Source organism: Ooceraea biroi, chromosome 1 (assembly GCF_003672135.1).
Source record: "Ooceraea biroi isolate clonal line C1 chromosome 1, Obir_v5.4, whole genome shotgun sequence".
NCBI lineage: Eukaryota > Metazoa > Arthropoda > Insecta > Hymenoptera > Formicidae > Ooceraea > Ooceraea biroi.
This window is the reverse complement of record NC_039506.1, coordinates 13,994,887-14,017,037: the sequence shown is the minus strand read 5'-3', so window position 1 is coordinate 14,017,037 and position 22,151 is coordinate 13,994,887. Positions and strand designations below refer to the sequence as shown.

Here is a 22,151-nt window from a genome sequence, read left to right as displayed (position 1 = left end):
TATCGAAAGAACACAGAGAGAAAGGAGAGAAAGGATTGTTATCATCACGGCGATCTCGGCGAAGCGAACCTTCGCGGACGATAAGGCGCAATCGTCATCGTCGTTATCCGTAGGGATGGACAGATCTGTTGGCGTTTGTCGGGCGTGGTCTCGCCACCCTTCGGGAGTCGAAAGCGTGAAATCGAGAGTCCGAAATCGAACCAACTCGCTCGCTCCTGATCCCGGCTCTCGATACATTCTTTGGTGCGGGTATGTGTGCGTCTATTGGTATGTAAAATGTTGAGCTTTGTCGGCTTATACCCGCGCGTGATGTCTGTATTACGCGTATCTCGCATACGTGCAGAATGATCTCCGCGTGTGACCATGTTGATGGTATAAAACTTGTCTGGATCAGCTTGTCGAGAGAGAGAGCTTGCTTTGACCCGTTCTTGAGACGCGAAGTAGATCTTTTCAACGCGTTTCGAGGAGCCGCAGTCAATCGTTTCCGCCGGAACGAGAGACTATCCTCGGTTATCCTGAGGAGAACGCGCGAGCCATAGGGTAACTTTCGTCATCACCGGTAGAGAAGTAGCTCTGCGGCGCTCGTAGATGAGCGCATTTATATTTGATTCATTGTAAATGAAAAGCCGGACAATCATTGTACGATGTACATGAAAAGGCAATTGATCTCGTTTCCAGATACGCGTTTCGCTGAAGAATCAATTCCGCGCGAGCCATTAGAAAATATCTTATATGATCCGGTGGCATGACGTTCTTTAATAAATTAGCCAGATACATCCGGGAGACACGTATACGTACAAATCGCTATTTATAGCCAAGTCGTATGTATCAGAGTAGATTAGCCATGTCAAAGTGAGAACATCCGAACGCGTGAAGCAAGCAAGCAAGCAGTGGCAGCTCCTAGAGTACAGTGACGTGATGTAGTGTCATGGAGGTGTACACGGAATACAGATTGAAATGTGGCATAATAAGATGACGTGTGTGGACGTGGTAGGAGTGTGTGAGTGTACAAAAGTGATATATCAAATATATATTATATATATATATATATATATATTATATATATATATATATATATATATATATATATATGGCGTGATGAGACAAGGCTCCTGCGGAAGTAATGATTAAAGGTTTAGATCAGGCTTACCCTCGCTGTCGGCCTTCAAGTAGAGCTGCCCCTTTGGGCTCAGACACTGCCGATACTCGGTCGTGTAACATGCTGTATTCATCCAAACCAAATCTCAGATTATCAATCGTGTGCGATCGGGCCACGCGTGGTCGCTGCCTTAACGCAATATCGCGGGGGAGGAATTCGTTTCGGGGGTTAGTGGTCCGGAGAACGCTGGAGAACATTCATGCTCAACGTTTTCGCGTTGCTTTCCGCGAGACGAGGGTCGGAGAGAATCTCGGTTACATCAGAACACGCGCGTGCGTTATCAAGCAGAAAGGACGTGCGGAATTTTGCGAGCAAAACGCAAAAGAGCGTTTCGACGGAAAAGGTACGGCGCGCTTTTAAATTCAACGCGGCTGACGCTTTTAAATTTAATCGCGCTGCCGCTATTCTCGTCTAAAGCGATTCGTAATCCCGCCGGCGTTCCAGTTTAGCGATCGACGGTTCTCCAGTCGATGTCCGGGCCCTACATTCGTAACAGCGAAGTATCGGTCCGCTCACGGAATACCAAATTAGTTTCGAACTGAGAAGAGAGCAGCGGCAATAGCCGGTACGGTTGCGGGGGATTAATATCCGTCTCGAGGTATAATAGCGTAACGTCACGGCCGGACGAGGCAGGCAATTAAACCCAACGACTAAAAGTTCTCATGTGTGTGTGTGTGTATGTGTGTGTCGCCATTTTGCTACGTAAATTCTCTGCACGATCGGCGGAAAGTTTCCACCTTTACCTTTCGTCTCGTATGAAGAGAGTGTAAATGTACAGTGATCATTGTCGTGTATTGCACATCTTGGTAAATGTATCTCACGGTGTAATCGGGAAGTTCATTTAGCGCGAACGGGGGTGTATCGTGTAACATTACGATTGTATTATCATCTACTCGTAATGTCCTTTTGATGACGCATACGCAGCTGTTGCACGAGAGCCTTTATCGTCGATCACATATTAATCTTGCGAAACGTTATGAGGAGCGAAAGTAGGAGCGCGACCGATAACGTGCGTTCTATCAACAGCTCTTAACGGTGACTCGATGCTATCGTCGTACCAATATCAATAACGTAATTATTGGCGTTAATAATATCTACGCACGCACGCGGGATAATGAAAGAAATTTGGCCCGTTCAGTGTAACTGACGACGCTCCTTTAATATCGCATGGCTGCAGGAATAACGAGTCATTAAGTCGTTCATGAGTGACGCGCGACAACGATTGCGCGGATCGCGCTGAGGAAATTGAAAATCAGTCCAAGATGTGGTGATACGACCAGTATAAAAAAACGGTGTCTACAAGTGTGTCGCTAACAACAAGAGCATCTACTTACTGGCGAACCATGCGATATCAAAGCAGCGAAAGATCGTAAGAAAAAAAGTAAAAAAGAATAAATAAAATTGCATAAACACCAAAATCGATCGAGGCTGATCAGAAAAGAGAGCATCACGGTTGTCGTGGGGAAGAAGTCCGATAAAAGCCGTTGCATTCCGCACATCGAACACCGAGAGATCCTTTTTTTGAATATGATTTGCCAATCATCGACCAAGCCAGCCAATAATCGCAGAATAGGGCATTCAAAAGAGAGAGACGATACAAAAACACCGAGTGTCTTTGAAGTGACGCTTGATGAGAGCCAGGAACACATCGTATCGGTATTGAAAAAAAATATAAAAAAGAAAGAAAGAGAAAAAAGAGATGGAGATAAAAAAAAGACAGAGATTTCAATTGCAAATTCCGAGAAGGGGGGCAATATTCAATGCGCTTTTCGATAAAGTCTTTTTCCTCGCCCATTAATATCGCGAGGCGCACGAGGTGCACCTCATCGTAGTATCTTCATCGGAAAAGTGACACTGTGTATTACAATATCCCGAGAAAATCCTTCCCACGGGAGGGACGCGAGCGGCATAATTTATTCCACGAGAACTTAATCACCTTTATCCGTGGACGCGTCGGCATACACACCCTCGGCAATAATTCCGCAGGCCTGGGGACCGCATGCTCTGCCGCTTCTTGCCGCTGAATATTTTAGAGCACTCTTCCTTCAGTGTCACATGTCAAAAGGAGGCCGTGCAACCAAACGGCATTTGTTAAACCGGCTGCCGTGGTAAATTTGACTGAACGTCAACAGTTCGGGCAACTTTAACGATTCAAAATGAATTTTCGCAGGTCGAAACAGGTGTGCGGCTAATTAATTGAAAGAGAACACAGAAATCATTCTGAAATATGTATCATACTTTTCCGAACATGGTAGAGCTGCACCGATAAATTGTTTTTGCTTAGATTATGCAGCTACGCAATATTATATTTATGGCGAAACATTGATCTTACTCGACTCTTTATATGATTCATTAATATCTTGAAAAATGAATGCGCGAAAATCTGATGTCTCGAGAAAAATAATCAAAAAAATTGTCACAAAAAAAGAACAGAATGCAGAATATTTATGAACAAATTGTGCTCGACTATTAGATATATTCAGAATATACTTGTGTCACGCATAATAAATTCGCTTAAATTGAGTTAAAAGTATTGGAAAAGCTACGTATATTTAATTTTCTTTTTCTCTCTCCATTTTACGTGCACACACCTACACACATACACACACAATAAATTTTTGAACGTGCTGAAACTGATTTGCAATGAGATTACCGAGTAAATAACAATTTATCACGTTCCATATAATTATAAAAGTTATTTCGAAAGAAGTTAGCGATGTATATTGTTAAGTACATAATGTACGTGATTTGTTAAGCCGCTTAATTTCGAATCGTCCCAAATGTAATCTCGCATTCACATCCGACGAATAATTTAGCACGCAAAATTTGGGTTATCCGCGCACAAGCGAACTTGATTAATGCTTGAAAGGAGTCGGAGTAATTAAAGCGAAATTAACGTATAATCTAATATGGTGCACAGTAGCTTCGTGTTTATCGGCAAATAGCCTCGACGATAGATGCATTGAATAGTGCCCCTCGTGCGATTTGCAGACAAAATAAGCGCATAATTACGCGTGAATATATTTCACGTCAGCTAAGTAAATATATTTTACTAAACGCGAAAGTGATGGTGTCGGCGCCAGGTTACACTTTTTGCGTCCCCCGCGAAGCAACGGAGCGTCGATAAACGACATAAACGCATCCGCATTATTTGCAACTTAGCTTGTCAAACAACATTTTGCTCCGTTGTAAAAGACGACAAGAGATCGCGTCGCTTTTCACGAACGGCATTAATCATGGCGAAAGTGACTCTTTGCGCTTTTACTTTTTTTCTCTCGTAGCATTTTTATTTCGTAGCATCGTCCGCAATAATCCCGCTCTCTGCCCTATTTTCGTGTCTCCCAGCGCCGACTCCACTTAAAATTATTATGAAAGATTTAGTAACCTTAATGCTGTTGCGCTAAAAGCAGCGCGACGCCAGCTCTTGTGGACGACGTCACAGGAATAGGAGACGCCGAGCGCTCGGGAAATTTGCATAGCCTTGCAAATAAATTCCCGCGTTCCACGACTTCGCGCGACACCGCACTTCAGTTCGAGTGGTGTTTCGTCATCGTGGCTCCATCGATACCACGACCTCATGCGACGTGTCACTTGAAATAACGAGTATTTTGAACCGGGCCGAGGAAAACGTTACCTTCTCGCCGGCGCAGCCGGCACTTTGTGCACAATTACGTGAAAATGAACGAGCAAAATTTACAGCACCTGAGTTTTCTTAGGCCCATAAATTATTATGTGCTATTGGTTCAAACGCGTAACTTTGACATGTATTTACATTAATAAGAGGATTTTACCGCGGCGTAGCCTCCATACATCCGAGAACTACTCAAGTGCACGTGGAAATCCACTCGGTGTGAGAAACCAACATTTGCATGGAAATAAAAAAAAGGACTATCTTTAGACCTTTCAAATCCAATTAAGATATACTAAATAATTAATCAACGTACGTAGAAAAATACTTTCCTTATTATACATATTTCATTATCCGCAAAATCTTAACGATGGTAATTAATTGCGGAAAATTCAGGAAGTCCGTGACCAGGTTTTCTCTCTGGATCACTATATTTTTCCTCGTCCGGTTTACTTTACAAGTACGCGTATTTAACAGTCAGCGGCTTACTGGCACGCTCTTCTTTTTGTTTCTCGGGCTTATACAGTTACTTCTACGTAATAATGGTCGTGTCATATAAAACCGCCGAGTTGGACGGGGATCATTAATAACAGCTGGGTCGAGCGTTTGCACGCGGGGAGCTGACGTCGCGTCGCTTTCGACACTGCTGAGTCTCTATACGCCGCGTAAAGTGGAAACCACGGAAGAAAATAAAGATAGAACGAAATTAAAATGAATTAAAATGTATCAAGAAGGAAACAGGAACGTACCAACGCCATTGGACTGCGAGGTCGGCAGTTGCACAGCGACGCCGAAACCGCGCAGCTTCACGGGAGCGGAATTCTCCTTGCCAGCCAGAAGAGCGCACTGCGGCTTCAGGTCACGATGAATAATGTCGTTCTCGTGGCAGTAACGCAACGCCTCGAGGATCTGTCGCATGTAGTGACTGTAAAAGAGAGTGCAGTTTTCTTAGCCGAACTCGCCGAGTCACATTACGAGAGCGCGCCCTCAGAATGTCGAGAACAATAGCGGAGGCAGTAGTACGCGGACACGAGTACCAGCGGCACAAAGAGGCCGATTTCTCTCCGAGGATTTAAACAGCGCGATCGGAGAGCATACCTCGTTACGTTACGTAATGATTTTACCCCGCAAGATGCTCAAACGTTCCAACCGATCTCACTCACCCCACGACAAGTGGAGGTAGGGAATAAAAAGTTGATAATGATGTGCATACGCGGATCCAAATCTGAGGAAGATACGTTACGAAAAGCGGAATGGCAGTGGAGTATTAATAATGTACGCGTTTGTAATAATGAAACTGTTTAATTATACAGTTCTACATTATTGCACTGAAATAATACCGAGTGAAAGAGAAGTCATGGAATGGAGAAGTCATATTATTCTTAAATTCCAGTAATTAACACATTTCCTTTGATATTCCTTCTTTTTTTACTGGCTAGTATTTTTTTAAAGCAATGTTTTTTGCGCGCAGTGCTATAAAAAGCGGCGTCAGTTGACTCTCGACATTTTCATGCATCTTTTTATAACACGCGAAAAAAAGGATACAGGTTGAATAAAACATCGGCAGATACAAAATGTAGATACAGTGCGAGCCGACGAATGATGAAAAATACCACGAATAAGAACAATCCGACTCTGTTGCGTGCTTGCTGTGCCATCATTCTATCAATCAGAGTTAGATTTTGATGTGATCTTTCGAGCGGATCGTAGCGCACGATGTACGCAGCATTGAATACGCGACGTTCATGCATTTACCATGCGACATTAGCAATGCAATCTTTGATGCCGAGGAATGAAATATAAGACAGAGAAGCGCAGAACGCTTTCGGGGAGACAGCTAGAAGCGACAGGAAGAGATTTCAGACGAGCTTATTGAATCCGGAGATACGCGTTTCGACATTTAAGCATATAAATCAGACAGTTCATGCGATGCCCGATGCACGTTGCTTTTCCATCCGAGCACGTTATTACACGAGCTTACGAGCGCATTAGTTTTTTCGCATTTTTAGCCGCGCGTGTTTGCGCTGACCTATAATCCCCTGTCACAGCGTGAAAAGTATAACGCTGCGCCTCCGATGAGTTTTAATAGGCTCTCTCTCTCCCTGCCGAGATGAAGAATACTGCTAGTTCGAGCGTGACGTAAAACGAGTACGGCAGATCTAATGGATCGCAGTCACGAGGATTTATCGAGACAGGGATTTATTGCGTTACGGTGAGGGAGAGATGGCCGCGCTCTCCCGCGCGCAAGTAGATCCGTTGCATTACATCCAGGTGTAACACACACACACGCACAGACAGACAGACAGACGGTAGTAATTACATCTCAGTAAGCTCGGCGCGCGACTCGGAGAAAGCAATTAGTTTATCAAATTCGCCTCCGCTCGATACGCGTCTCGCTTTAACGGGATTAACAAACAGATTAAAACAACTTCCGTGAGGCATGAGCGTGCGCGCGCGCAAAGCAAGCGTGACGTAGCGGAGGCCTGCGTTAAACAATGACACTCTGATCTTTTCCCGATCCGAGCTCTTTGTGCGCGATCCTTTTTTCTCGTCGATCATCTTGAAAAAGTACGATAAACTGTGTCACAAAGAAGCAGATACACGGACAGATATTGCGGATATGTGCATCCGCGTTTTGCGTTATATTGAGCGTAGAGCGATTAGAGCGTTTAAAACGGAATAACGCGGAATGTCGCATGGCACGACACCACGCCAGCGCATTACGCTACATCCGGAGCAAACGACGCCGGTCTTTAGCTTCCGGAGATAATGTCTGAATGGATGTACCCGCGTCTGCAGTGGATTCGCGGGGTGGTTCACGCGCTGCAACCCCCCCCCCCTCCCGAGCGCGCGATGATAGATAAAATGAATTTTCTTACCTAGCAACCGCTTCGCTGTACACAAATCCAGCAGTTGCTCGTCTCACTACCTCGAAGCATAAATCGGAGCCATCCATACTGAAAAAGAGGCGGGGTATTAAAATGACGGGGGAATGTGATCAGCGGTGATGCAGTGGCGAGACGCCGAAGAGATTTCCGCTTTAATGTGCACGTTTCTCGCGTTGAGCAATTTTCATTTGTCACCCGTCCGTTGTGCCATTTATTCTGCCCGCGTTATTATCCGTTCGCATATTAATTATAATGAAATCAAAGCGCGCAAAGTTCCCAACGTTCAATTTGCGAAAGATTATAAGGAAAATGATCTATTGCGTAATTAATCACATCCGATAGAAATATCGTGATTTAGAACTTCCCGTGACGGCAGAAACATAAAATCATTAAACTAAAGGAAGTGACGGAGTGCAGCAGAGTGTCATATTACTTAAATAGTCTCATTAAAACCGCCTTGAGCGCGGAGTCTATTAAAAACCGTGGCTATCTTATCCGATAGCATGGATTATTTCAAGAGCACCTCGGGTATATGTGTATCCAATTATAGCGAACTATGGTGGACGTTATAATAGATGGCAAACAACTAAATGGAAAACGTGCCTTCTCCAAGCGAAGACAGAGTCGTCAAGGAAATGTCACGTATTTACTTTGCCTAGTTTCTCATTTCGACAACCGCAACGCGCTTTTCCATTCGGGAAAGAGAGAGAAAGCACGACGTCCCACTGAAGATAATAATTACGTCAGAAAGATGAGATAGAACGTCTATGTTCATATAGTGTCTATACTCATGACATATAAAGGACGAGATTGACGCTCTTTGCCTCAAAAGTCATTTTTCTAAAAAAAAGAAGAAAAGAAAAATTACTGATTTTTAAAGTTCACGATTGAAAAATATGATAGTGTCGGTACCGTGTTTTCTGTAATCTTAATCTTATGGAGCTTTCAATTGCTATCTTTCATCTGGACTGAAATAAAGCGGGCAGAATAAACAGTGGACAAATAGATCCGTTCGTTTGAGAAGGTTGTTGCGAGACATGATATTACTGCGTTGAGATGATGTTAGATACGCTTACCAAAATATGGAATGAATTAGATCTGGGTTACTTACTATTCGAACACCATGTATAACATGCCCTCGGAACTGTAGGTCTCCAGCAGTTCCACAATGTGCGGATGTTTCAACATATGGCATATTGTAGCTTCCCGTTTCAGATCTAAAACATGTGAAATGTAGATTTAACGTAGCGGATAGCTTGCGTACGTAAAACGCGGCGCTCGCTATGGATCGTAACCGCGAAACAATAAAGCTTCATCCTCTATTATTCTCCAAACCAGTCTTACTCTCTGATATACATTTTTTATCCGAAAGCTAGTTACGGAAGTAATAAAATTTGCGAAACTTAAAAAACTTGCGATCGAAACTGACGAGCGTTAATCAAACTTTTGCTGAAAAAAGATCAGAGCTAAATTCGTCAGAAGAGTTTTACGAGCGGAAACGATATAGATATTTCAGAGATGTTGCATTCAATCAAAACGCGCTTTGAAACATATAAAAATTTATTGAAGCGTGTAACGTGCAATGATTATGGGGCAAATGTATCATTTATCCGCGAGATAAATGTTACGCACAGCTGGTACCTCGTATTACAATATCGTATAATATTACCTGCTTATAGTAGGAAATTAATATCATTACGGATTACAAACGTATGAGTTCGCGCGGACTTGTAATTAAAAACTCGAGGTGGTGGAGACAATCTGTATTTGATGAGAGAACGAGACAGGAACAGAGAGAAAGAGAACGGATACCTTGTGCGCGGATATTTTCGGGAAGGGAACTGATAATTTTAAGCCTATCCCAGCTAGAAAATTCAGTTAAACTGCGGAGCGTATCTGGATCGGGTATAAAAGCTTCGTTTCTCGGATCGGTTTTACCTGAGAGTCAATTTAGATGCCGTATCTGCACTGAACTGCAATGGAATCTGCAGTCGCGCGCAAAGCCGGCTACGAAAGTCGGCTGCAGTAACCGGAACGCTCGTATTTTTCAGCTGTGCTAAATCAGAAATGTATCGCCGAAAGGTGCACACGAAATTAATTGCAATAGTTTTCAACGAAAACTTATAGCGTCTGACGGTCCTGCCTGCATCGCAGTATTTTCAGATATTGGCGCACAAAAGTTCTCTAATCGCCTGCATTTTCATATAACTCGAAATATTTTTTAATAAAATCTTATGCGCGCACGAATATACATATATATATATCTATATGTATATTACTCCTTCTTAAATCAATTGCTATTACTAATTATTGATAAAATTCCAATATAAGTACGCGTAGAGTGACCCAGATCTGTCGCGGTACCTTTCATCTGTCCCTCGATAATTTAAACTGCAAAATGGACTTGACAAAACTCTTAACGCAAAATTATGCCACATCATTCCACAACTTGATAATTGAACTTTGTCGTTAGCAAGCGTCGCTAATATTAAAATATTGTAATTTTCGCTCGTGCTTAAGAAATTGAAGTTGCGCCCTCGATTTGCGAATCAGTTCGCTAAAGCACACAATCTTATTTTCAATCGAAAGATTTAATTCACTTTTTTAACTCGATATAGCTTGAATTACAGTCGATAAACTGAAATGTTGTAATTGAAATCATTACGACTGATAAATTGAATTATACGGAGAAAGCATCGGCTTAAACCTTTATAAATACGATAACACAATCAAGTGGCGCGCATTGGAAATAGCAGAAAGCAGTGAATCAGAAAACTTGGCAATATTCTACGGGATTTTCCTTTGGCAAAACGAATGTCTCGCCTCACTCCAAATCGAGAGTCCCGCAAATAGGAACGAAATATCAGACTCCGTTCACATATGCCGCTCCTCTACATGGTCCCATATAATCTGGAAGATTCGAGGGGTCTCGGGCGAGAACATCTGCTTTATTATTGATACCGTGCGATTAAGGGTGTCGTTTCGAGATCGGTTTCTTCACTTCGAAAGTCTCCGACCATTGTCCGATCGCGAACACGCCCTTTCGATGTGATATCGCAATTGGTCCGCCGCGCATGTGTGAATCGTTGCGTTGTCGGCAAGAATTAAATATTAGTCTCATTTCCGGGGAGAAGCGTTTCACCAGGGAAAACCGGCTTTGAAACAATGCTCCTCGTATATCGTCTGGACCTGTCGGCCGACATGTCGGTTTAAACCCCCGAAAAATGCGCACGGCGACAATGGTCCGCCTTTCCATTCAATTGCACAATGGCTCTTGCGCCGGTTCACGACTCAAACCCGCGTTCAGTCGGTTGCCTAGCATCGGGAGTAGAACGCACGTTCAGTTAGGGGAGTACATCTCTTGTTTTGTATATTCGATGGAAATTAATAATAGAAGAATTTACGGGAAGACAGTAGGAGAGCGGTTACATAATAGTTTAATTTTCAGTCTTGAGTGATAAAGTAATCTAATATAGGAAACGCGTGCCTTTTTTATACGTACACCAATTTGGCTGATGAAACATTGGAGAAGCTCTTCTTTCTCTCCGAGGCTGAATCAACATTCGTTACAGTTTATATAAATTTATTATTTCGGCTCAAACTTTGCAGAAATCGATAAAACACATGAAAAACCGTTTCCTCCGAAAATATATTATTTAAGAATACTCTATGAGTACTACCTTGTATCGTAGGAAAAGTAAAGCTACAAAAAATATCGAATATTTGTGAAATGAATGCATGGTTATCCTACCAATAGAGCGCGAGAATACTTGTTTGAAATATATTTCCTGCATCTCACGGTTTCGGAAATTGGTCGGAAATTGACTCGATCGGGTTCGGTTTATTGTCTACTTGACTTCGATTGATTCTTTTCATACGATGCTTAAACTTACGTAGCATCAAAAAATATTATACGCTTATTAAACTGCGTGCTGCCTGCGAAAGATCCGTTAGCGATCGAGGGGAAGTCGGCTATTTCGTCATATATACTCACCCGCAGTGCTGAGTCCAGGACTGGAGGTGAACTTCGCCACATCGACGATTTTTACGGCGAAAGTCTGCATGGTATGACGATGAATGCATTTCCGAACGACGCTGAATGGTCCCCTGCAACAATACCGTCACCACGTCAACAATAATAATTATGTCCACGGGGGGTGGCTGTTGAAGCGCGAATGCGGGAGCGCAAATTACGCGCTCGTTGTCGGGATAATCCGCAAATCGCAAATGGAACGCGTCGTATCAATTGATACGGGCAATCGGACATTACGCAATATTAATGCCTAACGGACGAGAGCAACGAGTTTCGTTGCCGGAAATGATTTTTTACATCCTTCAAGTAAGCATTATGTCCGATGCGCGCTTTTAATGATGTCAAAAACGTATCTTTTTTTATGTAGATAATTGGACGTTTCATGTATTCAATTCTTTTCTTTAGATATAATATTACGTTATAATTAATTCGTTCCTTTTGATGAATGAATTCGTCTGCAGGATGTAATTTTAGAATACGCTAGAATTAAAATGTTAAATTTATGCTTCGCGAATTTCGAATTGCATTGAAAATCGATGCGTGCAAGTTTACGAGAACTTTATAAAATGCTGGAGTGTTCCGGTGTCAAAGGATTAATATCTTGAGATTTCTCTGACAGCACTTTATAGACCAAGGTCCCGTCCTTCCGGTGACCTAACGCCATTTTTAAATGTCGCGTGCGCTCTGGCTCAGCGCTTTTCCTACGCATATGCACATACTAATTTTGACGTACTGCCTTTACGTTCACATCATGTAACGCTGTGCAAATTTTAAACATTTTACACGGGTTTTTACGTATCGCATTTTTAAATATAAGAAAATCCATACATTCGGAAGAAGAGGGAAATGTCAGCAGTTCGTTGAGAAGAGAGAAAGAGGAGAGACATTAGAATCTTGTAGAGAGGATCGAGAAACGGATAAAACCACTTTGGAAGTGTAAAAACGAGGACACAAATCAATTTCGATGCAAAAAATGGCATTTCTGATATAAATTGATGAAGACATGACAAGACAGCTGGCTGCTTTCTTTTTATATTATAAATAAACGATACCAATTTGAAAGAAACAACTCGGCATAAAATAAAAAAAGCAGTTGCTATCAGAAAAGCTACTGCATTGTTGCTACCTTAGCACGATGTTGTACACTAGTTTGTCGTGGTTTTCGTACGCAAATAGATCGTTGAGGTAAACGTCGATATCTTGACGCAGGAATATCGAGTACCAATCTGCAGTTTAGAAATAGAGAGCGTAAAATAAAATCGCGCTTATATTTAGAATACCTGCCCGTTTATTTCCGAGCCGCGAATAGACGTTGACACATTGAAAAATTTCTGGATATCGATATTGTATATCGATGTAAATGCCATGCGGTCTTAGGTACTCTGTCGATGCAATCTACGAGACAGGCGGTCTATGTCATACGCATGCACGAGTCGATCGGACACGATCCGATCTACATTTAAGGCTCCGACACGATAGTGGTCTCGGTTATCCGTCGAGTGATAACCACACGTGCATTCATGGGATTTCGTGAAAACCCGCAATCGAGAATGTGCGTATAGCGTTACACGTAGGTATCTGCTCTTGCGGTTCACGCAGCAACGATATCCTCATTACATCAGATTCCTGCTTGCATACAAATTGTTTCAAATATAGAACGCAGTATGCACCGTCCGTAATTGTAAAATAATATTTTTAAAAGTAATGCATTTTTTTAATCGTCCGTAATTGTAAAATAATATTTTTAAAATTAATGCATTTTTTAATTTAATTAATTTTTATTTTGGCAGGATTCTTCTTTTCTAGTTTCTACGTTGCTTCATTTGGTATCGGAAAAACCACGTTAATTTCTTATCATTTAATCGATAAGTGGATTTAATTGATGAGAAATATTTAAAGTCGATCAGCACAAGAAGTATCATCTTTAATTTTCTTCGTTTTTTAAATTAAGGGAATTAAATTAAGGGAATTAAATTAATGAAGAGAGTTACGGGGTATTAGCTTGACAAGTTTAATTTACATTTTGGAATTACTCTATATTGCTACACGAATGATATTCCTGCTCTGTATCTTATTTGACTATAATATAATAATAATAATAATGACTATATTTAATAATAATATCACAAATGTTAATAATGCTTTAACAGTTATAATGCAGAGGCTTCTGAGTCATTAAATCGAAATCATTCGTTTAGAAACATATTGATACGTTTGACCGACATTTTGCGAATGCGTTATATCGAAACGCATTTGTCATGTTCTTTAAAATTTGATGTAAATTACATACGTAACAGGAAGCTAGAGCATTAATTAAATTTCAATGCAAATAATAAAGATTTAAACGCGCAGTTATAATTATCTAATTTTTCTTAAACATTATTTTTAATATACATACGTGTAATATATTGATCATTTTAATCATCATGCAAACAATTTATTTTATCGTATTTGACATTTCGACGTGCTCGATGTACTTCGACGCATCTCTAGTTTTATGAGGATTACAGCATCGTGCATTTGAAAAAATATGCATGTAGCTCTCCGTATATTTCTCGATATGAAGCTAATGTAAGTCATAAGATCGATATGCGATGCAGGCCAGTCTTAAAAAACACTCATCTGCAAATCGTTCTACTTCGTACACCGGCTGTCATCTCCGATATATCGCGAACGAGTTACTAAATACATCATCCCTCCGTTTTTCGTTGTTAAAAGGCTCTCTCACGAGACGGCCCTCGAGTGCCTTAAGGCCTTCATAAAGCGATTGGCACGGCATCGTAATCCGCCTTTCATGAGAAGTTATTGACATCTCGTCAGAAAAATTTTCAGAAGGGGTCAAACACAACCGCGACCTACATTCGAAAACGATTTTCCGCTCGAAAGAAAGCACACGCATCTAAGAGCGTTTCCGCGTTTTCATTTCTGTGCATATGTCTTTGTGTGCTTAATTCATCTCTTTGCGATCATGAAGAATCTCAACGATAAACTGATTTTTCGCTCGAAAGTTCTACGAATTTTGTAAAACTTTGTCGCACTTTACAGCGATCGAATGCCATATTTTATATCGATATAATATAACAATACACGAATAGCGCGTTTGTTTCTGAAAGCGCAGATTAGCGCGCGAGTTCCCACTGTCATCATCGGAGATGCGAGTACATTTGACCTCTCGACCGCGGTAAATTAAACCTCGAATCTGTCGACTGCATTTAACCCCTTGGCCACTGTAAATTAGACCTCGAATCTGTCGTAATTGAACTTTGCCCTCGTATTCACGAGGACGTACATCGCGGCTGAGCGTCCGAGTTCCGCGCGAAACCTCGTGCACGTTCAATCTACTCGAAATTTCGAGTGGAGCCACGTACATAACACGCCGCTCACGTCCAAGTCATAACTTAGCCGAATGTAACGTGTCGGTGATCAAAACACGGCGAGCCCCAATTGCCGATTTATGGTCTAATCAACAGATCGTTAATGCGGACGGAATCATTCCGTAAAAGCAATCAGTTGCCCGTAGAACTATGTGTATCGTAGCTGAAAGGCACGTTGCATCAAACTATACTGCACTTGTCTCCTTTATTATGTTCATCTAAAATAATTTTACAAACAGTGTAAGTGCTTTATTTCTGACCGAATAACAATCTCGGGCCGTACGATAATAGAGATTCATGGAGCTTCGCGTTTATGCACTCGTGCTTTATACGCGTCAGCCTCAGTTTCGCCGGATGATAATTGTTTCTCTATTACACAAGGTAATTGTATGCCGCAATCGTATTAACGTATAACAAGTCCCCTTGTATCATGTAATGCTCGGAAGGAGTTACTCAATACGTTAACGTACGCACAACACACACATTGTAGACTCTCGGTTATGCATATCGAGAGCTTCTTTGCTCCCAGAGTCGCTTCCTTTCTCGGTGTCCCTTCGAAATCTATTATAATTGGATGCTGGATGGCGTTTGTTCGCGGATACAGATGGAAAACGGACTCGGACTCGATGAATCGGAGCACCGTCGTTAAGATACGTCAAGGTCCAACATTAACATTCTCTCTAAACAGCTCGCTCAGTTTCCGCGTTATCGCGAGGCACGTAAACGTGACGGACACGCCCGATCGAGCTAAAAGGGATGGCGGGGAATGGGGAATTGAAACCGCTAAATGGGATTGTTAGCGAAACTCAGAGATAAATAACGTCTCCAGCACACACGTTCGCCACCCTGCCGCCCCTCCGAGATTTGGAGACTCGCTCGACCTGCCGGAGTGCCCGCCTTTACGCCGACTACCCTCGCCAAGGGGTGTTTCCTCGTTCTTATCCCCTCCGCGTGTGCAGTTTCTGCAGTTACTCTTATCGACACGTACAGATCGCGTACGGTATCGTTAACGAAAACGCAGCACGTAAAGTGCGCTGCAACGCCAAGGTTGCTCGTCTCCCTCTCAACGGTTCTGTTAAACTTGAGTCATGTCGTCACGCTGAAATTATGCACTCTCTCCTTTGCATACTGCTATTATGAGTTGCTTATCTTGCCTCGAAATGGACTTTTGTAATAATGAGACTTATCGTCGAGCTCGGCAAGTTTGCTCCCGGCGAGCGACGTTCGTTAAATTTCTACGGCGTTTCCTCGAGCGATTACAAAATTGCAGCTGATCGAGGGGCAAGCGTAATCAGAGATCTCGATAATTAAAGTGTTGTTTCAACAGTCACGTGCACTTATCGCGTATCGTGTGCGCCATTCCATCTGATCGTCTTCGTATCAATTTAATAATCAGGACACCAAAACATATTCAAATTAATTTAATCAGCCATTGTGCCTGACTCTACCAACTCAAATATGTCCGTACAGTATAATAGGTGTAATCGCGAAACAGTAGAATTTACATATGTAAATTTGCATCGAGTATCAAAATTCGTCAGGCAATCGATAGTAGTTTACGGCGCCGACACTTTGGAAACAATGACTCACGTAATATCACGTGATTTTACTCACGCAGACGAGTAGCTTGATTGAGTGCTTTCAGATTTAAGCAGATCCAAGTTTGCATATTTAAGTCCAACGTTCTATCGATTTTCTCATAACCAAAGCGTGGAAATTAAACTTGATACGTTGATAGATAAAACTTACGAGCTTTATGTAATGTTACTTTTCTTGTAAAAACGATTTGATGAAACAAGATTCTCAAGAACAATTCTACATATTTAATATATGCATTCGCGTATGAGACGTTATAAATATCACTAATTATTTTATGAAGAATTATTCGATTCATTGATCTTTCTTGGTGCTACGTTTCTTTCTGTATCTCTTACGCCGAGACAGCTTATGGCGGATTTCACAAGTTGTGTGCATTTCTCATGTAGTATAATAGCCATTGATACAGATCCAAGTTTCTCACAACACTTGAGTGGATAAGAGCTATCAGTTTATCTGCAATAATAGTATCGTAATAAACATTTACGGAGTGATTGTACAAATCGATATTCTACTGACAATGGCTTCTACGAGTATTCTTCAATTATCACAAACATTTTTCACAGTAAAAGATAAATTTCTATATAACGTTCGATTAATAACATTTTTTGAAGATTTCTTCGATATCAAAGACTTAATAACAGCTAATTACACCTTTCTAAAAGACAATAACAAACTCAAGGATCGTTTTTGTGCTTTTATATTTTTACGAAAAATTTAGATTTGTCAAAAATATAATATAATATTAATTGTAATAAAACAGAGTAATACAATGACGATAAAAATAATAAAATAAAATAAAGTAACAAAATAAAAATTCAGAATGAAGCCTTTATTTTATCATCAGTAAATTAACGAATATTTATAATAACGAATATAGTCCTCTTTATTATCGACTAAATTGGCAAGTAAAAATAACAAAAGAGAAACACTACGTTTCGACTATTAATTCATTAATTTATTAATCGAGGAAAAGACAATGTACCGAATGGACAACAAACGGGAGTAGTTTATAAAATTCACTGTTTGGATTGTGATTCTTGCTACATAGGACAGACTAAAAGACACCTACAAACACGAATTACACGAATTATTGAAAGTAATCATTCAGTGGTCAATAAACATAGATCTCTTAATAATCACGATTTTGATCGAGAAAACGCAAAATTTTTACATTATGAAAGACACACGAAGAAAAGAGAAATTGCGGAAATGTTTCATATTAAAAGACAATGCTATCAACCTACAAAAAGATACAGAGAACCTGCCTGTTATTTATGAGACTTTATTTTGAAAAACATGTGAGTTCACCTTACTTGTTTGGCTGCTGTAATGGAGTACAGACATGCTTTTTGGAAGTTAAAGATGTTTTAAGAAACTAAGTTATCTTCTGCTAGTAAGTAAAGATACTGTTTAAATCCATTGGTTTATTAAATGAATTGATAATTATTCTTCTTTGTATTTTAACTTTTAGAGGATGACTTTTTCACGCTGCTTATTTAAGAGGACTTAGAATAAAAATATATAAAATGAAACACTAAAAATAATCTAATACAAAAATAAAAATATTAATAATACCGACATGTTACATTCGGCTAAGTTATGACTTGGACATGAGCGGCGTGTTCTGTACGTGACTTCACTCGAAATATAATAATAAAAATAATCTAATAGATGTGCCGATAAAACATATAAAAATAATGAACAAAATTATCTATGTCTAAAATTCAACAGTGTAGCACGCTTTGCGAACGCTCAACGTTTTATCTCGAAATAACTGATAATCAAAATTTCATTATCTCCTGTCGCGTGAATGTATCACGAGCATACATTGTTGCTTGCCGAGTATAAAGTAAATGGAGAGAACGGGAAAACGGTCTTTCTCCCCAGTCGTGCGACTATCTGGACATAACCATGCTGACGGTCGTTCTATTCCTTGCGTGCGTCACCTGGACGATCGCGAGCCCGATCAACGCTGGTAAATCACACGCACCAATTATTTCATAATTGTTGCCGTGTTCGGCATGCAGTCTCGCGCGTGTTTTCTAGCAATTTACGTAATCATAATGATGGTTTTCAGGTGATGGTTACTGTACAATCTCTACAAGGTACAAGAACGGCGATCTTAAAGAACCACAGCCGTTGCTCCTGAAACGGGACGGCAAACGCGCGACCATCTGGTATCCAGATGAGGATAACGGAACGTTGAGGATACCTGCGGGCAGCTCTATTCACCTGGCATGCCCAGGTAGAAATAATTACCTTGTGGATGTAAGTTGGGGTAATGAGGTCGAGGCGGTTTGTGTGAAGGATAAGGTGTTCGACGTGAATGGGGTGCGCCACAACTTCGCGTCCTTAGTTTGCAAATATGAGGCTGAGCACCAAGCCAGACAGATGGGCACGTCGTCTTGCCTCAGCATGCACACCCCCATTGAGATCGGCTTCAACGTGAGCGGCAGCTTCATCCGCACCATTGAATTATGTCGTGACGATAGGACGTACAAGACGTACTACACGAAGTTCAAGATGCTGAAGTCAATCAGAAGTGCTCAGAGCGGTTATCCCAGGTAATACTTTTCCAACAGTTGAATGTCTCTTATCGATTTCTGATAGCCTTTATTTTTAAATGAGAGATTTTAGAGTGAGTTGCAACGTTCAATGTTCATTTGATGAAGCTCTGACTAACGTTTGATAATGTCCGATGAAAAGCGATGTTAAAACTTGAGAACTTGGAAACTCCATTGAACACATTTTAATTATCAATTTCTTTCTGTCATCGTTAAAGTTTTAATAATTCAGATAAAAATATTTTTCTTCTAAAATTTGAATACATTTTCACGGTATGCTTTACAAGTACAATATAAATTGATATTACGTGAAACACAACTTCTAAAAGAAGATTATCTATCCTTAATACTCGTTCTCTTTTCTTTTTTCTTACTACAATTCTGATGAAAATGCAATCAGCGATGAGAAATGCATCACTTGTGCCGCGAGGAAAAACAATTTTGTCTTTCAGGCCCAGATTCCAAGCGGGTGAGTTCTATCCCGGGATAGACCTGGACCAACTATACCGGTTCGAGACACAACTGGAAACGCTGGCGAGGATTCTGAATTCGACCGAGTTAGCCAGGCAACGGCTGAAGAAGTCCGTACAGTTCCTGTCACGCGGTCACATGGCGGCCAAGGCGGACTTTGTCTACGGTAACCAGCAGCGCGCGACCTTCTGGTACATGAACACCGCACCCCAATGGCAGTCGTTCAACGGCGGCAACTGGAACACGCTGGAGGCCAACGTCAGGCAATTCGCCGCCAGCCGTCAGCTGGACCTGGACGTTTACACAGGGGTGCACGGTCAGATGACGATGGAGGATATTCACGGCAGGCAACAACCCGTGCGTCTGCACGCCAACAGTGAGGTCCTCTCCGCGCCCAAATTCTACTGGAAGGTCATCTACGACCCGGTGAGCAAGCGAGGTACGGCGTTCGTAGGCCTGAACGATCCGTTCATCAGATCGATCACCTATGACGTATATCTCTGCACGGATATCAGCGATAAGATCAAATGGCTGGATTGGGAAGCCGATGACATCACAGCTGGCATCTCGTACGCATGCAGCGTCGACGATCTGAGAAGGGCGGTGCCCCACATGCCCAAGCTGGATGTGAGCGAAATCCTAATGTGATCGAGATCGGACTTATCGGGATCGTGGCTCTCGTCCTTGCGACGCACGCTGCCATGGATGAATTCTCGCGATGTTAAAAGATTCTATTTATTATAGGCTTTGTACTTGAATGAAATGTCTCGTGCGTCTCGAAGCAGAGCAGAGCGTAACGCGAAACGAAACGAGGTACGACGAAGACAATGCGCAAGCGAAAAACGGAAAGCTTACCAACGAAAACGGATTGCGACACGTCGCGGTGTACTGTGCGCTATATTATGTATACGGTGCCAGGAGAGATGTCTAACGCGAGAGTCTGTTGGTGGAACCAGCAGCATCGGAGCATCTTACTAAACATGCTAAGCAGATACTTTATCTTGGATACTGGCGAGATGTCGATAACACGAAGGCAACAGCTTCGTGCATTCGAGATACTGAATACAGATGTTGGCGGCTGACTGCTTTCGTGAGGTACGAGAGATTCTGTGTTTTTAATATTATATATATAATATTATATGTACATATACTCACATTTAATTATACTCAAACTTTCGATTATTCGCGGCGATGGTTTTTTCGACAATCCCAAAACACAAAACGATGCGGAATTTCCGGCGAAAGAATTATTATAAGTGATACCGTGTTTAATATCGAGGAAGATTTAATATTAGCGCGCGTCTCAAGATCTCAAATTTAGATGTAAATGGTCATAGCTATAGCTATTAATTGGGCGCAATCGGAAATCGGGCAAAGTTTGCACGGAATACAAACCACATTGAACCGCAGTGACCCGTATGTTAGTTGGCCGAATTCCAAAATGTGCTTGGGGTATGTTAGGGCTCCTTAAGAAGAAATGACTTGAAATGAAGGCGTCGTACAGACCGCAATCGGTGTAGCGTGAGGATACAAGCACTCGTTGAAATAAATTGTTCTGAAAAAATTACTACTTTTCAAAGCCGAAAGGAAGAAGGATCGCTTGACTGTGACAACATGACAGATGGTATCAAAAGAAATTATAAAATTACGTGCAAATCCGAGACACGAGTCAGCTTCATCTTGATAACGTAAAGCAGAATTTATTTAAAAAACTATTTATTTATGAAACTTTGAGAATTTAAGGTCGTTATTTGCGTGACATAATTTTACGAGGACGCAGAGTCTCTCGCATAAAAGGTACTGCATACTTTTTTGCAGACCGAAAAAAAATAATTGAATGTGTTTATTTGACATAAATTCTCGTTAGAATCGTCTAACGAGATATTAGATTGTTGGAACAATCAAATTAGAATCCCCATTTTACAAACAGAATATAAATATTAATTGCGAGCGATGTATTAAATAATGAAAGAAAAATTGTAACTCTTTCAGCTATCATCTTATATTTTTACGATAACGTTATATGTTATATTATTATAATATATGTATGTAACAATTATTATATATAATATATGTTATATTATTATAACAGAGAAGGGACATAGATAACAAGTGCATGTGCATATTCTCCAAAATTCGAAAAACATATGGTTCAAGAGTCATCGTATGATCAATATTCACTTTACGGTTAATTCGATTATACAATTATAGGTCGGAATGAAGTGCTTTGATGAATTAATACCAGCGTTTAAATACCAAGTATAAAAGTCAAATGTTCATTAAAAAACGCCACCAATTAACGAATGTAGATCATAATTCTGTCGTTTATTTTAAATTCTATTAAAACGTGTTTCGCAGCTATCGATGAGGTCCTTGCAATACGTCGTAGTTTTCACCATGTTATCGAAACTGCGGCTGCCTTTACACACTTGGAG

General features: G+C 41.1%; 2 protein-coding genes across 12 annotated transcripts in view; one reads left to right on the top strand and one right to left on the bottom strand.

Annotated features, from left to right (window-relative positions):
• Positions 1-22,151, bottom strand: part of LOC105281020 (peripheral plasma membrane protein CASK) — a 188,175-nt gene that overhangs the window by 161,853 nt on the left and 4,171 nt on the right. For 9 of the 10 annotated variants that reach the window (XM_011341938.2, XM_011342004.2, XM_011341989.3 and 6 more), the window contains exons 2-5: positions 11,670-11,782; positions 8,787-8,892; positions 7,667-7,744; positions 5,537-5,712 (exon numbers count right to left, since the gene is read on the bottom strand). In XM_011341938.2, coding sequence (XP_011340240.1) covers positions 5,537-5,712; positions 7,667-7,744; positions 8,787-8,892; positions 11,670-11,782 — 473 coding nt within the window. Of the gene's footprint in view, positions 1-1,150; positions 1,223-5,536; positions 5,713-7,666; positions 7,745-8,786; positions 8,893-11,669; positions 11,783-22,151 lie in introns of all 10 variants that reach the window. The other variant, XM_011341979.3, reaches the window with a different exon arrangement.
• On the top strand, positions 6-22,078 carry LOC105281091. Of its 2 annotated transcripts, none has more exons than XM_026975279.1 (3): positions 6-1,000; positions 18,759-19,245; positions 19,698-22,078. In XM_026975279.1, exons 1-3 carry the CDS (start codon positions 958-960, stop codon positions 20,362-20,364), a joined length of 1,197 nt encoding a protein of 398 aa, XP_026831080.1. In that variant the 5' UTR covers positions 6-957; the 3' UTR covers positions 20,365-22,078. The 2 variants fall into 2 exon arrangements, with proteins under 2 accessions (XP_026831080.1, XP_011340375.2); XM_011342073.3 differs by lacking the exon at positions 6-1,000 and adding an exon at positions 17,496-18,656.